At 37.3% G+C, this 19,985-nt stretch overlaps 1 protein-coding gene across 1 annotated transcript in view; it reads left to right on the forward strand.

Moving 5' to 3' along the window:
• Gabrb1 (gamma-aminobutyric acid type A receptor subunit beta1) overlaps nt 1-17,239 on the forward strand; it is a 400,986-nt gene extending 383,747 nt beyond the window's left edge. The window contains exon 9 of the mRNA XM_063240638.1: nt 12,903-17,239. Within this exon, the coding sequence (XP_063096708.1) occupies nt 12,903-13,247 (345 nt within the window). The 3' untranslated portion in view covers nt 13,248-17,239. The remainder of the gene's footprint in view (nt 1-12,902) is intronic.
• Nucleotides 17,240-19,985: the final 2,746 nt, after the last annotated feature.

Raw genomic sequence — 19,985 nt, forward strand, 5'->3', positions numbered from 1 at the left:
ACAGAAAAAAAGGGGAGAATTGTTTGATGGAGAAAACAGAGAAAGCATAGAATACGTGAAGCAGGTTCAAAGGGACTACCAAGATACTAAGAAGTCTATCGAAGACTGGCATAACAGCTTGAAAGAAACTAAGGACAGACTATCTGAACTGGAGGGCAGACTTGTAATATGGGAGAATGAAATGAAAAACTTCTTAAAAATAACAAAGAAACAAACAGCAATAATACAAAGACAAGAAGATGATAAGAGGATCCATAACTTAAGGATTAAGAACATAAAAGAAGAAGTAGGGACACAAACAAGTGAACTACAAAAGCTACTCACAGAAATAATCCAGGAGAATTTTCCTAATTTAGCAAAAGGTAAAGATACTCAGATGTATGAGGCATACAGGACCCCAGCTACCTACAACCCAAACAGAGCTACACCCAGGCATATAATAATAAAAATTCCAGAAATTCAATACAAGAACAGAATATTAAAAGCTGTCAGAGACAAGAAACAGACCACTTACAAGGGAACACCCATCAGAATTACAGCAGATTTCTCTGCACAAACCATCAAATCACGAAGAGCGTGGGGAGAAATAATTCAAGCTTTGAAAGATAATAATCTCCAGCCAAGATTGAGATATCCTGCACAACTGTCCCTGGAAATTGATGGAAAAACAAGGTGCTTCCAGGATAAAGAGGAACTGGGGGAATTTGCAACCACCAATTCAACTCTACAGAGAGTATTGCAGGATATTCTAAAAAAAGAAAACTACAAAGAATCCAGAAATGATGGCAGAGAGGCCACAACGAATGGAGCAGAGAACAAAATGAAGAAAACAAACTGACAACTAATGACAGAAAAAGAGCTCAACAGAAATGAGGCAGAGAAGATTGGATGATAGGAACAGCTATTTCGGAGAAAATGACATCTTAATAGGTAATACTGATTTAGTATCATCTTGTTTTGAAGTCTCATCTAGCTTTTGTCCTTCTGTCTCCAATGGTCTAAATAGGCTGTATCTTATTGGATTTTATTATGTACGATAGTATAAGCAAAAACCTTTTAAAGACAAGGAGATTATACAGAAACCATTGTTCATTTTCTGTTAGTTGATTCTAAATACTCTGTAATGCTGTCATTCTCTTAAATGGTTTTACATTGTTTTGATATACTTAATGCTACAGTATACGAAGTTGTACTCAAGGATTTCAAAGAAAGAGACAATATGGTAACTACTTTTAGGTTAGGATTATCTGGTGGTGAAACACTACTCTGCTTAAATGGTTATGTTTTGATCTGAACTGTTTCGTTGTTATGCCCTCTTTTATCTCAATCTCCATTATTTACTTTTTTATCTTTATCCTTTTAATTAAAGGGAAAAAATAGCAGGATATATTATAGTAACCCACTTTGACTTTTCATTACCTTGATTTAAAGCCCTGTATCACTCTCACCATCTGGTTTTTAACTGATGTTCCCCTATTCTGTTTTGCTGGATAGTATCAGGTTCAAAAGTTTAGGCATCAGCTGTGAAGATAATGAGATTCATTATGACGCCCATTCTTGTTGACTTTTATCTACTTTTGAAGACCTACAATGTCTCCAATGTTTTGGTTTTGTCGGTTTTATTCTTTACTGTTTTGTTCAATTGTATTATAACTAATGATATAGGCAATTCTATTAGAGATAGCGGGAGGCATTATGGTAACCATTATTGATCACCTTGTATTACGTTTTTACATTATCTATTATGTCCACCCTTTTGATTTGACCGATTCTGTTCTGTTATGTCACATTTGGTTTTACTCTCTTCCAAAAAAGTAATAAGAACCGTGGGAGCAATGAAACCCAAAATGTGTAATAGTCATGGTACAAAAGAGAGGAAAAGAAAGTGCTCCAAACTATATAACTGCATGTACATTTAAGTGTATAAGATAGAAAATGGTATCACAGAGTTTTATTGGATCAATGAACAGAACTGTTTGCAGTATCATTGATGGAATGTCCACTTTATAAGCTTTAATTTTGTGACTTGAACAATTATTTCTAAGAAGACAATATGTAATCCATTAACTAGTGATTTCCTACTGTTCATTTTTTTACTGTAAATCTGTATAACTTGTACCCTTTCCCTGCTTTTTTTTTCTTTTCTCCTTAAATAAAATTAAAAAAAAAAAACAGTAATAACCATTAATGTAAATGGTCTCAATGCACCAATCAAAAGAAACAGACTAGCAGAATGGATCAAGAAACAAAATCCAACCATATGCTGTTTACAGGAAACTCATCTAACCCAGAAAGATACTCACAGACTGAAAGTCAAAGGATGGAAAACAATTCTTCATGCAGCAGGAATCCAAAAAAAGGCAGGAGTAGCCATTCTGTTTGCAGACAACGTGAACTTTAAACCAACAATGACCATAAAGGACAAAGAAGGTCACTACATACTCGTAAGGGGAAAACTCCAAGAGGAAGAGATAACTATCTTAAATATATACGCACCAAACTCCAGAGCACCCAGTTATATAAAACAATTATTAACAGAAATGAAAACTCAAATTATCAGTAACACAATTGTAACAGGAGACCTTAATACACCACTGACACCAAGGGACAGATCAACCAGACAGAAAATGAGCAAAGAAATAACAGAACTGAATCACACCTGTGAACAAATGGGTTTGATAGACATATACAGAATGTTCCACCCAACAACATCAGAATACACATTCTTCTCAGCAGTACATGGATCATTTTCTAAAATAGACCATATATTAGCTCACAGAACATATTTAAGCAAATGCAAAAGAGTTGAAATCATCCCTTGCATATTATCGGATCATAGCGCTCTGAAATTAGAAATTAATGACAAAGGATACTGCAAAAATTCCGCAAACACATGGAAACTAAATAACACACTCTTGAGTAATCAGTGGGTCACAGAAGAAATTAAAGAAGAAATTAAACAATACCTAAAAGAAAATGAAAATGCAGATACAACTTACCGGAATCTGTGGGATGCAATGAAAGCCGTTCTGAGAGGAAAATTTATTGCACTGAGTTCCCACATCAGGAAAACAGAACGAATACAAGTAAATAACTTGATGCTACACCTCAAACAGCTAGAAAAAGAAGAGCAAGTCAAGCCCAAAGCCAAAAGAAGAGAGGAAATTATAAGAATCAGAGCAGAAATCAATGCAATAGAGACTAAGAAAACAATCCAAAGAATCAACGAATCAAAGAGTTGGTTCTTTGGAAGAATAAATAAAATCGATAAGCCCCTAGCCAACCTTATTAAAAAAAGGAAAGAAAAAGCTCAAATTCATGCAATAAGAAATGAAAAAGGAGAAATCACTACAGACCCAATAGAAATACAGAGGATCATCAACACCTATTTCGAAAACCTCTACTCTCAAAAGTTTGATAACACAGAAGAAATAGACAGATTCTTAGAAGCATATGAAGTACCAAAGCTGGATCAAGAGGATATAAAACTGTTGAATAACCCAATCTCTGCTAATGAAATTGAGAATGTAATTGGGTCCTTGCCCACCAAGAAGAGCCCAGGCCCAGATGGATTCACTGCAGAATTCTACAAGAAATATAAAGAAGACCTAATGCCGACACTCCTCAAACTATTCAATGAAATTGAAAGGGAAGTAATCCTTCCTAAGTCATTCCTGGAAGCAAATATTACTCTAGTACCAAAACCTGAGAAAGACCCAACTATAAAAGAGAACTATAGACCGATCTCCCTAATGAACACAGATGCAAAAATCCTCAATAAAATATTGGCAAATAGGATCCAGCAAATCATCAAGAAGATTATACACCATGACCAGGTGGGATTCATCCCAGGAATGCAAGGATGGTTCAACATACGCAAATCAATAAATGTAATCCACCATATCAATAAAGCCAAAAATAAGAATCACATGATCATCTCTATAGATGCAGAAAAAGCCTTCGATAAGGTCCAACACTTATTCATGATAAGAACTTTACAGAAAATTGGAATAAATGGTCTTTACCTCAATATAATAAAGGCCATTTATGACAAACCAACAGCCAGCATCATACTAAATGGCCAAAAATTGAAAGCCTTTACTTTGAAATCGGGTACAAGACAAGGATCTCCTTTATCACCACTCCTATTTAATATAGTACTGGAAGTACTAGCCAGAGCAATTAGGCAAGAAAGAGAAATAAAAGGGGTAAAGATAGGAAAAGAAGAAGTTAAATTATCATTGTTTGCAGATGACATGATACTCTACATAGAAGACCCCCTAAACTCCATTGAAATACTCTTAGATACAATAAATAAATTCAGTAATGTGGCTGGATACAAAATCAATACTCAGAAATCAATAGCATTCCTATACACGAACAACAAAATTACAGAGAGGGAAATAAGAGAAACTGGACTATTCACATTAGCAAGCAAAAAAATGAAATATTTAGGAATTACTCTTACGAAAGAAGTGAAAGACTTATACAGTGAAAATTATAATACACTGAAAAAGGAAATTGAAGATGATCTCAGAAAATGGAAAGACATCCCTTGCTCATGGATAGGAAGAACAAACATTGTGAAAATGGCCATTCTCCCAAAACTGTTATACAGATTCAATGCAATCCCAATAGAAATACCATCAACATACCTTATAGATCTAGAGAAATCACTCCTAAATTTCATCTGGAACCAGAAGAGACCTAGAATCGCAAAGGCAATTCTAAGCAGCAAAGACAAAGCAGGAGGCATCACAATCCCTGACTTGAAGTTATACTACAAAGCAACAGTAGTAAAATCAACATGGTATTGGAATCAAAACAGAGCTGAAGATCAGTGGAATAGATTAGAAGATACAACCACAACTACAAACACACTCAACCACCTTATTTTTGATAAAGGAGCCAAGCAGGTTCACTGGAAGAACGACAGTCTCTTTAATAAATGGTGCTGGAAAAACTGGCTCTCCATTTGCCGAAAACTAAAGCTAGACCCATGTCTATCACCATGTACTAAATTAAAATGTAAATGGGTCAAAGATCTGAATATTAAAACAGAAACACTAAATCTATTGGAAGACAAAATAGGTAGAAACCTTGGAGACATAGGAGTAGGTAAAGAATTCATGAACAGGACTCAAACCGCACGGGAAATACTTCCCAGAATCAATAACTGGGACCACTTCTTATTAAAAAGTTTCTGCATGTCAAAAGAAATCTCCAGCATAGTGAAAAGAAAACCCACAAACTGGGAAAAGATTTTAGTGAACTCTCTCTCAGACAAGGGCCTCTTGTCTAAAACATACAAAGAATTAAAGAAACTCAGACCTCCGAAATTCAAAGATCCAATCCAAAAATGGGCATCTGAGATGAATATGCAATTCTCAGATGAAGAAATGCAAATGGCAAATAAATACATGAAAAAATGCTCATCATCATTGGTCATTAGAGAAATGCAAATTAAAACCACACTGAGATACCATCTCACTCCTGAAAGAATGGCCAGGATCAAGAAAACCGACAACAAATGCTGGAGAGGCTGTGGGGAAAAAGGAACTCTCCTGCACTGCTGGTGGGAGTGTAGACTGGTACAGCCTTTGTGGAGATCTGTCTGGAGATTTCTCAAAAAGTTGGGACTGGAAATCCCATTTATTCCAGCTATTCCACTTCTAGGCATATTCCCAGAAGAACTGAAAGCATCATACCACAGTGATATATGTGCACCTATGTTTATAGCAGCACAATTTGTAATCGCCAGATCTTGGAAACAACCCAAGTGCCCATCAACTGAGGAATGGATAAAAAAGTTGTGGTATTTCTATACAATGGAGTATTATTCAGCTATAAAGAAGGATCACATTGAGATATTTATCAATAAATGGGCACAGCTTGAGACCATACTCATAAGTGAAATAAATCAATCTCGCATGTGTGAATACCGAATAGTTTCCCTAATGTAAGTAATGATTCAAATATATAAAAATATGTGGTAATCATGATTCCCCATTAGGTGGCCTTGAAGCCTTATAAAGTTTTCACTCATTAATTAGAAAGGCTTTATTCTGGGCTTCTTGATATGAAAATATTTGAAGCTAGAGTATATGAAGTTTTACCCAAATATTTCAAGGAAAAAGACACTATGGTAACTACTATTAAGTCAGGTTATAAGGTGGTGAAGTACTAGGTTATTGAAACAGTCATGCTGTGACCTCTATTGTTATATTGTTATGTCCTGTTTTATCTCAATCTCCCCCTTATTGTTTCAAAAAAAATTATTTAGTCATTTCTTATGTTTGTCTTAATTAAAGAAAAAATTCAAAAAAATTAGGATATATAAATAGTAACTCTTTTCGATTTCCTATTAACTTGTTTTGAAGTCCTGTAGTACTCCCACGATCTTGTTTTGACTGATTAGACTCTGTTCCATTCTATATGATAGTATCAAGTTTGAAGACATAGGCAACTACTTTGAAGACAATAAGATTCACTAAGATACCCATTCTGGTTTGACTATTGTCTTCTTTGGAAGTCCTGTAATGTTTACAATGCCTAAGTTTTATTGGTCTTGTTCTCTACTGTTTTGTCCAACTTTATAATATCTAATAAGATAGACAATTCTTTTTAAGGAAACAAGGGACAACATTGATAACCATTGTTGATAAACTTGTACTCTGTTCTACACCATGTGCTACGTCTATCCTTGGTATTGACTGACAGCTTTGTTTTGCCATATTTGACTGTATTCTTCCCCCCCCCCCAAAGAAAGTAATAAGCACTAAGGAGTAATAAAATCCAAGATGTGTAAATTTTGTTGTAAAAAAGAGAGGGAAAAAAAAAAAAAGAAAAGGAGCTCTAACGGATATAACAGCAAGTGTGTTTGGGGGTGTTAAATAGCTGACTTTATCAATGTTTTTGGAACATTGAACACAGCTGTTTGCAGTCTCCCTGTTTGAATGCCACCTTGTGTTCTTTGATACTGTGATTTGAGGAACTATTTTCAAGAAAATAGTGTGTAATCTACTAGCAGGTAATTTCTTACCGTTATGGTTTTTTGTTTTGTTTTGTTTTGTTTTGTTTTGTAGTTCTGTATTGCGTGTACCCTTACGCCGCTTTGGTTTGTTTAGTGTTTTTCTCTTTTTCCTCTTAAATAAAAAAAAAAAAAAAAACAGAGTAGAATAAAATCAGCCAAAACAAAACAATGAAAGCAATATAGGGCTTCAAATCAAGCTAACAGAAAATCAAAAATGGTCACCATAGTATCTATTTAGAATAGCTGTCCATGCCATCAAATCTAACACAATAGACAAATTGAAACAGAATATAACCAAACTAAACAGAACAATGAAAACAAAATGAGTTTCAAATCATGGTAATAGATTAACAATGGCCATTGCCTTCCCTTTTTAGACTGTTCCTCCCCTTTCATTTTCAAAGGATGTATTATATACTTTGGATCCCACTAACCCCTTTAGTTTTTATATTGGGGAGGCAACCGCTGTTCACCTAAGTGACTCTGAACCTTTTTACCCTGAGCATGATCTCAAGTTGCATCCATTTGCCTACAAGATCCTCAAGGTTTTCCTTGTTTATAGCTGAGTAGTTTTCCATTGTATAAAAGTGTCATGGCTTTCTTATCAATCTGCAGCTGATGGGCAAGCTACCCCCACTTTTTTCTGCTTCCCTGTTAAGTAGATCGTTGTTTTCTAGTCTTTGACTTTTAGTCTATAAACCCCCTTTCAGGTTAAATGTATTTCTTATATAGAGATCCTCTAAAATTTTAAAAAATCAGCTTGCAGGTTTGATGAACATAGTTAAAATAATGCAATCATTCCCTCCACTCTTCAGCAGCCTCACCTCCACAGTCACTGGCACTGATGTAGTCTTCCTTCCCCTCAGTACCAAGAGTTGACTGCAGAGTCAACATTGCCCCTCTTGTAAGTCAATCAGAGGAAGAGAAAAAAATCCAGGGTGAATCAAATATCCCTGCTCCTACTCCATACTGGACTGGTCAGTGCAGAGAGTTGAAAAGGGAAGAGAAAAGAAGCTGGATGTGACGCTGCCTTCACTTTCCTCTCAGAAACAGGAATAGGATTTCCCTTCCTTTAGGGTAACAGGAGGATAATTATCCCGCTGGACAACTAATGCCATATCATCAATACTTTAGCAAATCTAACAGTCCATTCCTAACCTAAAAATCTGTCATATTAACATTTTCATCTGGTTCAGTTTCCAAGCTGCTGTTCTTCATGTGACAGGGTTAGGGCAGTGGGGTACATGGTGACAGAACTAGATTCAATTGATTTATATGTCAAACCATTAATGCTATGATTTCTAGGTCAGTGACAAGGAATACTTCGAGAGGTTTTCATAAACAAATAAACCTCGCACAATCTTTCAGTGCAGTTGAATCTGCAGAGAGGTTAACCAAAATATCTTCGTAAAATGTACTTTGTTTGCCATGACTTCTGTTGAGTGAGACGTGCCTGCCTGCTTCACTGGCTGATTCTAAGTTCTATAAATGTATTTAAAGAGATTCATAACAATAAAGTAACTTAATGATGTATAGATCAAGAGATTCAGTTTTACAAGTTGTGTTTTGCTTTTTAGAATTTTGGGTCCTCCACCTGGAATGTTCTCCATGATTGAAGACTGCAAAAGATTGGAAACAACTTTTGAGATTATCTAAGAAAAAGCTTCCATTTTTATATGAGGACACTAAAATCCAGATTTATCCAAGGTTATTTCTCAGATGTTAATAACAAGCCCAAGATGAAAACAAAGCTTTCAGATCCCAATCCTTTGCTCTATTATGTCCCGTTGACATTAGATCCTACACCAGCCCCATTGCTTCATGAAACCTTCTGTGACCTCTAGTAATTTCACTGTTATGAACCTGCTACCTGGTATCCATAAAGTAGCACTCGTCATTTGGTTGAAAGCTCTTCACTGTCCCTCCAATTATGATGCCTTAACCATATACTTCTAAAGAGATAATTATCTCTTAAGGACAGCAGTCCATCATTGATGTTTTTCTTGACTATTCCACAATATAGAGAAAAATCATGTGTTCTATTTTCCCCTTCTATATCCTTTCTCCTTCAGTGAAGTCAATTTTTCTCTTTGACACCACAATCTCACTGTCCTCACCAGCACTGATTTTCATATTTGTAACTTTTCCAACAATAGAAGTACACTACATGGTATGTTATACACACACATACACATACACTATACGTTATACATGGTATCCTACCATCTCCAATGACCTTCACTATTAACCAACCTTAAGCCTCAAGATAACATCAGTATATCCATATAGCAGATGGTCCTATTACTTAGAAAAGTTCTAATTTCTTGACCACCATGTGCTGAATTTCCAGTTCTGAAGGCATTTTGTTATACTTACACATCTTTGACTTTGTCATTCACCTCCACAAAATCTGCCTTTGTCAATTCTTCTTTCCCGTAAGTTGAGTCTCTTTCATTTTCATCTTAACATCTTATCCTGATAGTGTGACCTAATATTCTATTACCTCTCTTACTTGAAACTATAAACTTAGAAAAAGAGAGTCTATATGAACTCCCTTCATTTGCTTGATCTTTTGCAATCTAACTTCTTCACCTTGATCTCTTGAAATCTAAATTCTTCACCTTGATCTTTTGCAACCTAAATTCTTCAGCTCTCTGCTAAGACCACAAGTGGCCTGTTGACAGATCAGTAAGCATTTTCTGCAACTTCTTTCCTCCCGCTCTCTCTGAGAAACACTGCTGACCACTCTTTCCCTTTGGCTTCCTTCTTCCTTGAATTCTCCATCATTGCATCTTCTTCTTCTTTTCCTACCTTTTCCATTTGTTATTGTCTCTTTCACTAACTTGTATTCTACTCCTTAAATCATATCAGTCCCCAAATTATTCCAGTCATCAATACATATGTAAATAAAACTAGTTGGCCACAGCCACCAGTATGACTAATGTATGTTATATATTCAACTCAAGTAGCAAAATTTTCTTACCCCTAGGGTGTGCCACACATAAAAGTCTCCATTTCCCTAATGACAATCTAATCCTCTCAGCTCAGGAAGCTGAAAAGTTCCAAACTGCCTTCTTTACCTTATTCTGTAAATCCAATCAGGTTAGTTATATTTCAATTTCTTTTTCACAGATGCCTCTTTAGCATAGTTCATCTTTTCCTTTATTGTAATGCCCTAGTGCTTATGGATCTTCCAAAGGGAAAAGTGGGATATAAATCTAAAAATCAGTTTCAATACACAATAATATATAATATGGGATAGGGCAATAGAAAAGGCCAGTTGTCTCTAACTGGTTGTCCAAATGAGAAGTCTAACACAAATGTGTTGTTTGGCCAAAAGAACATGTTTACAGTACTGAGTCAACTTCCCATAGAGAATTTAAATATAAACCAAACTCTCTGGTAACATCGGTATCTATAGTTATCCACTGGATTTGACTTGCAATAACCTCCTTAGACATTTACTCAACCATGGTCCTTATCTTTGCCTAGCTTCACTCAATTTTTCATACTAACCTTCCTCTACCTATCCATGCTTCTTGGTACCAAAAAGCTTGTAAATTCTCTTAAAGCCATTGCTATGGTTTTTGATGTTAAGAATATTAACAGTTCAACATACATCCTTGACTCCTAATATTGTATCTGACACACTCAAAATTTGGAGAAAGTTTTTGAGGTTCCTATTATAAGGAAATGTACAAAGGTACACAGACAAAGTAGGATTTAAATTCAGTCTGAAGAAAACAGATTGATTTGATTAACATGCAAAAAGGAAGAAAGCAATATTTGAAGCAAAATGCATCCTAAATTTTAATCCCAAATTGTATAGTTATTTGATTAATCTTAGGCAATTTACTTAACTTCTCTGGGCCTCTGTTTCCTTATTAGTAGAACTAGCATAACATTATGTATGTCATAGTGCTGCTATGAGAAATAACTGATATAAATTATGAGCAGGATTAACAGACCAGTTGTTAACAAAAAAGCCTCCCTAAGTTAAGAAGCTGGCAGATGCATAGAAAGTCTGGGCAGAGTGAGTAGCCCAGTTAGACTGGAGAACACGCTTCACAGAATAAAATGGCAACAGACAAGATGGAGACAAAAAGACAAACCAAATCCAAATATCATTTCTCTCTCCATCCAACTCAAGGCTTAACGCTTAAAGCTTTACTGAATTCATAGGAGAATGTGACAAAAGTCAAGGATTGTGAAGTAGTCCTTATTCAGTAGAAAGTGCGTGAATTTGACATGAGTTTTAATCTCAGATCCAGTGCTTACTAGTTAGTAAGTGAAACTGAGCTAGTTTGTTAACTATTCTAAGTCTCAATTATCTTATTTATAAAACGAGGATGTAATAGGTTATGTTGTAATGCAGGATGATGGTAAATATAAACAAGTAACATGTGCAAAGCATTGTGCTAGGCACAAGGTGGACACTCAGTAAATCTTTCTCTAGTCTGTACTATGGACACCACGGCCACGTATCCACTTCTGCCCCTTTCTTTATTCTCCTCTTTGCCTCTCCCTACGTTTTCTCTGCCATTTACTTCACTGGGCTCTTTTGTCTCCCGGTCTATATCTGTGCTTCCAACCAGTGTTTACTGAGATTAATCTTATTCAGAAGTGTTTATTGTAATTTAGGCGCTGTGAAAATTCCACTAGTTTTAAACACAACTACCTATCCTCCCTGTGGAGGTAATTCAAATTCATATGCATGTTTGAGTGATGTGCCTTCCGGGTAAATCAGTTTGCAAAGTATATCAGCTTGAAAGTAAACAAAGCCACATTGTAGACCAACATATGCTCGCATGACCTGTAGTTCCAAAGTGACTGTGTGAGTACAGCATAGGCAGTGACCAAGAAATCTGGGGTAGGTATCACCAGACTGCCAGGAAGCCCCAGAGCACAATGGCAAAAACGAAAGTTGGTGTAAAGCCAGCTACATTCTTCGATCCATTAATCCCATTTCAAACAGTTTAGCCTGGGGAAATAATTATGAACATGCACAACAGTTCAACTAAAAGATATTGTAAGTCTTGTTTACAACACTGTAAAAGTAAAACAAATCTTAACATTTGAAAATAGATTAACTGGATTTTGGTTTATCCACGTAAACTATTATTAAATGATGTCACAGAAAGCCATCTATTAACATAGAAAGGTGAACAGCTCTATTAATAACTGAGAGGACAGGTGTGCCAAGCAAAATGCATGGATGAACCCATGTTTGTGAATAATAAAAAAGACTAGAAGGCTAGTAAGATATTGATTTACTGAATTATGAATTAAGAATTTTTACTAGGTTTTTTCCATGTACTACTTTTACAGCAAGAAGAAATGGCAAACACACCACACACACACACACACACACACACACACACACACACACACACGTTTTCTGAGTGGAGACATAATAGCTAGCTAAAAGACAGTAATTACCTAGATAAATAATAGAGAAAGAAGGAAAAGGAGAGAGGAAGACAAGGAGGGAGAGAGGAGAAAAAAGCAAAAAAGGAAAAGAAATGAAAGATTCTTACGTGCGCAAAACACATAGATCCTGATGTCTTTCAAAACACTTAGGGGCGAAAGAAAACAAAACCGCTAAGGGACGTCAGGGGTGGAGGGCGGACAGCTATTCTGGAGGCTGAGACGAGATCAAACTTAGCTGTTTTGCAAGACCCTGTCTCAAAATTACGCATTTAAAGACTGGGGCCCAGCATGAGGCTGCGAGTACAGCTCCCCCAGTACCGCCGTCGACACTCACATATACACACGTGCACACACACGTGCAAATGAACGAGCCCCACGCTGGGTCAAGGGTCAAGCTTTGGCGCCTGGCTGAGCCTGTCGTCCCTGCTGCCCCCTTCAGGTGGACGCTCACGGCAACATTCTCCTCAGCACCCTGGAAATCAGGAACGAGACCAGCGGCTCCGAAGTGCTGACGGGCGTGAGCGACCCCAAGGCCACCATGTACTCCTACGACAGCGCCAGCATCCAGTACCGCAAGCCCATGAGCAGCCGCGAGGGCTACGGGCGCGCCCTGGAGCGGCACGGCGTGCCCAGCAAGGGGCGCATCCGCAGGCGCGCATCGCAGCTCAAAGTCAAAATCCCCGACTTGACTGACGTCAATTCCATAGACAAGTGGTCCCGAATGTTCTTCCCCATCACCTTTTCTCTTTTTAACGTCGTTTATTGGCTCTACTACGTACACTAATGTCTGTCTTAACGGTTCGATTTAGACTTGTTTCCTCTCCTCTTGGTTTTAACCCCGCAGGTCCCCAACAGCGACACTGCTGTGTCTTTCGAGGTAAGAGATGCAGCCATCCCATTGATTTTAGGTCTTGTGTACTGACTTTATTAATGCACCGTGTTTACTTCGAGAAAAACAAAACAAAACCAACGACAACTGATTTTTTCCAGTCTACTGTGGTCCAGGTTATCAGCTCTTGACAGAGCTCTATTAATTGCCATGTTTACAAACATAGACAAAGAAGGCAGATAGGTAGATCTTTAGCAGTCTTCCCTAGTTCCCCCGGATTTTACTGATTTACTTTTTAAATGAAAACAAAAAAGAGGACCTTGCTGAACCTCTGCATTTCTTCCTGGTAAACTGAAACAATCTCACGTGCCAAAACAACCAAAACCAAAACGAAAACAAAAAATCAAAAGTGCAACAAAACAAAGAAATTGCTACAGCCACAATTTCCAAGATCTCAGAAGACAAAAAAAAAAAAAAAAAAAAAAAAAAAGCCATTGATAATTATAGATTTCCAGGAAGAGGGGAAAGCCAAAGGGAGCTTCCTAGTCCCTTTGTTCTTAAATTCCCCCAGAACCCTTGTAGAGGGGATCTGGGTTCCATGTATGAGGAGAGAGGATTTGGCAAGAGTGGGTCACGGCTGCTCACACTCAGCCCTCACCTTCCCCTCACCAGAGCCTGATTTCCTTAGAAATGCTTCTTTCTCAGAAGTCCCCACAGATGTACAATGAAGGTTAGAACTCGGTCTGGTAAAACTGACAGCCATTGAGAATGTTTTTCTTTTCTTCTTGAGAATAAAGGGTTGGGGCGGAGGGTTAGCGACACTTTCTTACTGAACATTTCCAGTGAGAAGCCCTGAATTCATTTCAGGAGTCTGAAATCCTTTGGGGTTGGGCTATGAAGCCATCCTATGACATTTCCACAGTTCCTTCTCCAGAGAGATAAAAGATTTGTGAGATAAGGTGAGCAGACCTTTGAAGGAGGGGAAGGGAAGCAATTTTTGCTTAAGAAAAATGTTGCTCTTTCTGTAAGGAAGGCAAGATGCATGTTCTGTGAAAGGGTGCCTATGCAGTTATCTGAACTGCTGGATCTCAAATCAAATAGAATATGTTCCTAGCCTTCCAGATAGTAGTATCTGAAGGTGACAGGCTCATCCCACAGGCCTCGGCTGACACATTGTGGGTCTGCTCTCCGAACTCTGCATTCCAAGCTATGGAATGAATGGCTGGGGAAGTGTACGCTCACTCGTATGGGTATGGTTCTCCTCCAAGGTCCAAAACCAGATAAAAACAACAGCAGTGACAAAAGCACTGGGCTTTCAAGCATGTGCACCAGCCCCCAAAACTGCAGAACCTGCCACACTCATAATCACTGTCATTCTTGCTCTGGGTCTTCGTTGTCCTGACCTTCATTCAATAGTATATGTAACACATTTCTAAATATGTCCAACCAGCTGCAGTTGAAGTTTTTCCTATTTTATGTCATTTAAATCTCATTTTTTCCATTTGTATATCTGAAACTTCTGTATATTCATTTGCAAGGTTGACTGAGAAACCTACATTGACCAACAGAAATGTGATTTGGCACCTGATCCGTGAATGTGACACAGAGTTGAGGTATTACTAGGGAAAATTGTCTCATTTGGTGAGCTGACTTTCTCCCTAAATTTGTGGGGAGGGTTTACAAATAGAACATAAACTACTGGAAATTATGGTCATAATTGGAAAGATAAGACTGAATTTCTACTGATGAGCCCAGAGAGTGTTATGATATATTCTTTTAGAAAGTAAGAGGAAAGGGAAACTCTCAAATAAATAGGGATGGCTGAATCATATACATTAATAATAATACAAAACACCATTTTAACTAGAAAAAAAAATGATCTCAATGGTTTCATGAGGAATTAGTAGAGTTATGGGGATCAGACTTTTAATTCAGGTTTTCAGTTGTTGTGAACACACTTCCATGGTCAAAGTAATCCCTAGCCTATGGGAAAGAAGACATCTACTTTGAAATTCTGTTCAATTCTTTGGCAGGGTGAGATGCTTTGCCATTGTAAAATGCCCAAATAGGATAGAATGTGGTCATGTCAGTGATTGTAAGGTATTAATACTCCTAATGACCATCCAGGAATCACTGTGTAGCCATTTATTTTAAATATAGGAAGAAACATTTCTGACTGGTGCCTAACAGAAATGACTAATTCTGATGTCGAAGCTCTTTAAGATGCTTTTAGTGAGAAAATGTTAAATCAGAAAGTAAGTATCCATAATCTTTGCTCCTTAACAAAACAATTTATCTGCTTAGATCATTCTTCTTGGAAAAGATTGAAGTAATTTGTACTTTCATTGTTATCTCTGTCTTACTTTTGAAAAGCTAAAGTATTTTTTCCTGTCGTTTTACACGTAAAACATCTTCTGAAAACAAGAGAGAGAATATTTTGAACTGTTATATTTTAACCTTTGTAAAATGTAAAGTTAAAACTGAATCTACCCATGGGACACAAAGCAGTATCTTCCTCTCAGCAGTATGGGGATCACAGCCACAATTATGCATATTTTATCAGACAGCTTTAATTTTAGAGGCAACAGCAACCAGGTGAACAGAGACATTTCTGTGTTCGTGGCTAATGACCTCTGTTCCCAGTTCCTTCTTTTGCACACTTTCCAGACCAATCCTTCCCTTCTTGGCTCTCCTCTTGGCTAAATCTGTCCCTCCAAGGTTGAGCAAAGCATGGGGAAAATTTTTTTCTTCTCTGGCTGTCTGGCCTTGACTTGCCCAAAATGGTGTACATAAAACAATTGTGAACCATTCTTAAATGCCTTCATAGTGGTTCCTATTCTTTAAATATTCCAATTATTACATTATACAAGGGTTATTACTTAATTACTCTTGGATTGCTTTCTTTTTGCCATGAAAATAGCCATAATCCCCTGTATTACTAAAGTGGCAAAAGAGATTGAAAACTCCACAGCCTCACAGTCACGTCCAGGGAACCCCACGCTCACAGTTCATCAACTGTGACGCCAACTGTGTAGATTTAACATGTGCAGATGCAGCAGAAATCCCATCTTTCACTTGACAGTGGGGACTATCCACTTATTCCTTCTATACATGTTATTTGGCTTAAAATTCACAGAGATGACATGCATGTTACGCTTACCAATTCTGTGAATCAAAGACCCAGGTAAAGACCTATTTGAGCCTGAATTATCCAGAATTATTGCCTGCATCTTCTCCTTCACCAAAACAAAAGAACAGCCCGGTTGGTTCGTCTGCCTATTGAATGACCTGTGTTTCCATACACACCATTTTTATTGTGCATTACAATCAATAGAGGATCTTGAAAATGCAAACAGAAAAATATGGTGCAGACCTTAAATTTGGCTTTTTTTTTTTGAGGTATTATGCACAATACATAGAAATACGGACTAAATTCCATCTTTCTAAAATTCAATGACTATTTTATAAATATTCATTTAGGAAAGAGCTCAATGATGATCTGCCAAGTTAAACAAACAAAGTTGTGTATAATACTTCTGGAAGGACGTGATCACCAAAATTTCTTATATGGACAATTTTGACTAGTACCTTACCAAACAGTGATGTGTCACCATTTCTTTTCCTAACTAAAGTATAATCATATGTCCCAGAAGGGAGACAAAAGGAAAATTCAAGCATGAGTTCAAGCTAGTGCAAATCATCAGGTTGCTGAAATAAACAGCAAAATAAACAAACATATATTTCCTGAAAGCCAGCAGAAAACAAAAAGCAAAATTTGTTAATGGAAACCGAATGTAGATTATTGTGTAAACTTCCTTGTAAATTCTGTACATAGTTCATTGAACTGTTCCCTGTGGCGTGGTGGTCCTCAGCTTTGGGTGGATGTTTGAAAAATCTGAACATTGTAAATAACGTAAGCTTATAAAGCATCTGTTTTTATTCACGAAGTGAAATGACTAGTGATTTGGGCCCAAACCAGAACCTTTTCAGCTCTTGCTCTTTTTCTGCCGTCGTGTGTGTGCAGTTGTGTAATCCTGCCCTAAGCCATAGCCAGGTATCTGTGGTCACTGCCTCACGCTCCTCCACCACCGTAAGGGACAGCAGCTGCCAAAGGCCGCAAGCCTGTGGGACCCAGGAGCAGCGCACCAGCAGAAACGGGACCTGGGCCCAGCTGCTCTTTGAACCATGTTGTGAAAAGTAGATGTGTTCCTATCAGTCACTGTGGCTTCATCCCTTCAGACACTGATTACTCATGCCATTGAGGGGTCAGGAATGGAAGAGCTGCTTGAAATTTATAGGTGATCCAAAGCTTCATTTGTGCCAGTAGTTTTAGATTCTCCTTCTCCTCTACCGTATTTTCCAGAATTTCTTTCACAAGAATAAAAACAAATTGGAGGGATGACCTGATCCCTTCAAATGACCAAATCATAGGAAGGAGCAAAGGACCATACGGTAAATGGCCTCATACCAGTAACTGGCTGATTGATCCCCAAAAGATCCGGAGGTAACCATGCCATTATTGTTTAAAGAGAAGTACAGTATTGGTATAAACTAACTAGTAGTTAAAAATGACAAGGATTTTTCAACTGGGGACAGTTGCTAGTTAAGCTTTATTAAAGAGAGTCTGGTAATTTAATGTGCTATAATGTACTTTCCCCTAGTATTGATTTTCCTGAGAAAATCTACAGAACGTAGAACATTGTGCCATAAGATGTGTTTCCATGAAAACTGGCAGTCTCGAAAAGGGTGATGGTATCTATAGAAATTCTGAATATCCAAGCAATTGGGACAGAAACTGTTTTATTAGTACTGTGTTTAAAAGAACAATGCTTTTCTCGATGTAAGGCATTAGTAACATGGGAATATATGCTAACATTTTAAGACCTACGAGTGTATACACAGGGAACCATGATGGCTCCACAATATGTGTTTAGGATCTACCATCAACTGAATTTTTTAAAAAATGACTTGTTTGAAGTAATGAAAATTGTCAATTTCTAGTTCCAGAACACACTGTGCTTTTGTTTTAATCAAACATTTTTAGACAATTGAAATCAACTAAACTAATAGAAAACTTAATTGCTGAAGACTACAATTACACAAGCAAGCATTTGAAAAGAATTGTTTTCAATAAAAGAATTGAGAACAAGAAAACACTAAGCTCCTAGAAAGGTAAAGATGAAGAGTTTTTTGTTTCTTTTACTTTTTTTAATAGCAAGAATTTCCATTTGTATTGAAGGGATCTAACAGTTGTTTGGGTCTTCTTGTTCTTTTGCATAATTAAAAAAACTCACTGGTATGTCAAGATATTCAATATTTCTGATTAAGCCCTAAGTCCCCTACATATCCTGGACTCATCTCTAAAGCTAAAGTAGGATCAGTGTGGGAAAATTAGGTATATTTCTGAACCACTTGGGAAAGAGAATGATTCTCTTGTACACTCTACTTGTACTTCTTGTCCTACAGACAATCAAAAAAATCAATAATCAATAAAGGAGAGAACAAAGAGCATTATTCATTTGCCTTAGGAATACAGGGTCATAAAGTAAATGACTTTAAGGAGTCCCATTCAAAAGCCAAAGTGTGAACCAGAGCAACCTGCATCACTGCCTGCCTCTTGCTTCTTCCTGGGTTTCCTCTGAAGGGAAACAGGGAAGAGGAGACATTCTCAATGTAATTTTATATATACAAATTATTAAACTCTGACGCGTGTGTGCATTTTGCAATTTTGGTTTGTGTAAAATAGATGATCTCTTCTGTCTTCACGCTTCCCCCGACACTGTGTGTCGTCTGCCTTGTGTTAGCCCAACACAGTGGATTCACTTTCCCTCTCATTTCCAATCCTCAAAAGCCCTGTTGCTCAAAAACAGCTGAAAGCTTTGACATCTGAGACACGCAGTGTATATCTCTAGTTTAATTCAAAACAATGAATTTTAGTGATCGTTGTATAATTCCTTATTACAGCCTTTTAAAGGTCTTCAGAGGGAAGTTGTGTAGTCACCACAGTCGCCACTGAAGTGCCTCCAGTTATTTTCATCTTCTGTTTCTCTGTTCCTTATGTAAAAGCACATGTGTCTACATGAAACTCTTCCCATCTCATTTAGGACACAGTGGAAATAAAATCAGTACATCAACCTGTGAAGATTTACATTTTTTAATCAGAATTTGAAATCCACTCTGTACTAGTTCTTCTCCACCAAACTTATCTACCCATGCTCTCCTTCAGTCTGGACTGTGCACCATTTGAAACGTTGTTAGTGTTCCTCTTAGAAGAACTTATCGTTCAAGTAGCACATCCCTGATTACAGATAATCCTGTTGGAACTGGTCCCAGTGTATCCTTTCTGTACCTTATTCCTACTACAAAGCATCTATTTCAGTGTATGATTTTACTCACTCCTCCTCAGCCTTCTAAAAACATTAAATACAGTTGGCAATGGCATAGGTCCTAATGCAACCTGTCTAAATTACCACCATAAAATTATGTAGAACCACTCTTTCCTTGAGACAGCATTTCTATAGATTTAAAAAACTGGTGGTTCTCTAAACACTTATGAAACAATAGGCCGTCTAACATTGGGAGGCTAACAAAAATGAGTTACATGGTCAGGAGAGGGAAATGCAGGGCACAGACTGGGAACCTGATCCTACCACTGCCTAGGCATGTGACTCGGGCATGCACCAGCTGACTTCT

The sequence above is a fragment of the Cavia porcellus genome, unplaced genomic scaffold (genome assembly GCF_034190915.1).
Source record: "Cavia porcellus strain 051 isolate PalLab524CR breed Dunkin Hartley unplaced genomic scaffold, mCavPor4.1 scaffold_30, whole genome shotgun sequence".
In the NCBI taxonomy this organism is placed as follows: domain Eukaryota; kingdom Metazoa; phylum Chordata; class Mammalia; order Rodentia; family Caviidae; genus Cavia; species Cavia porcellus.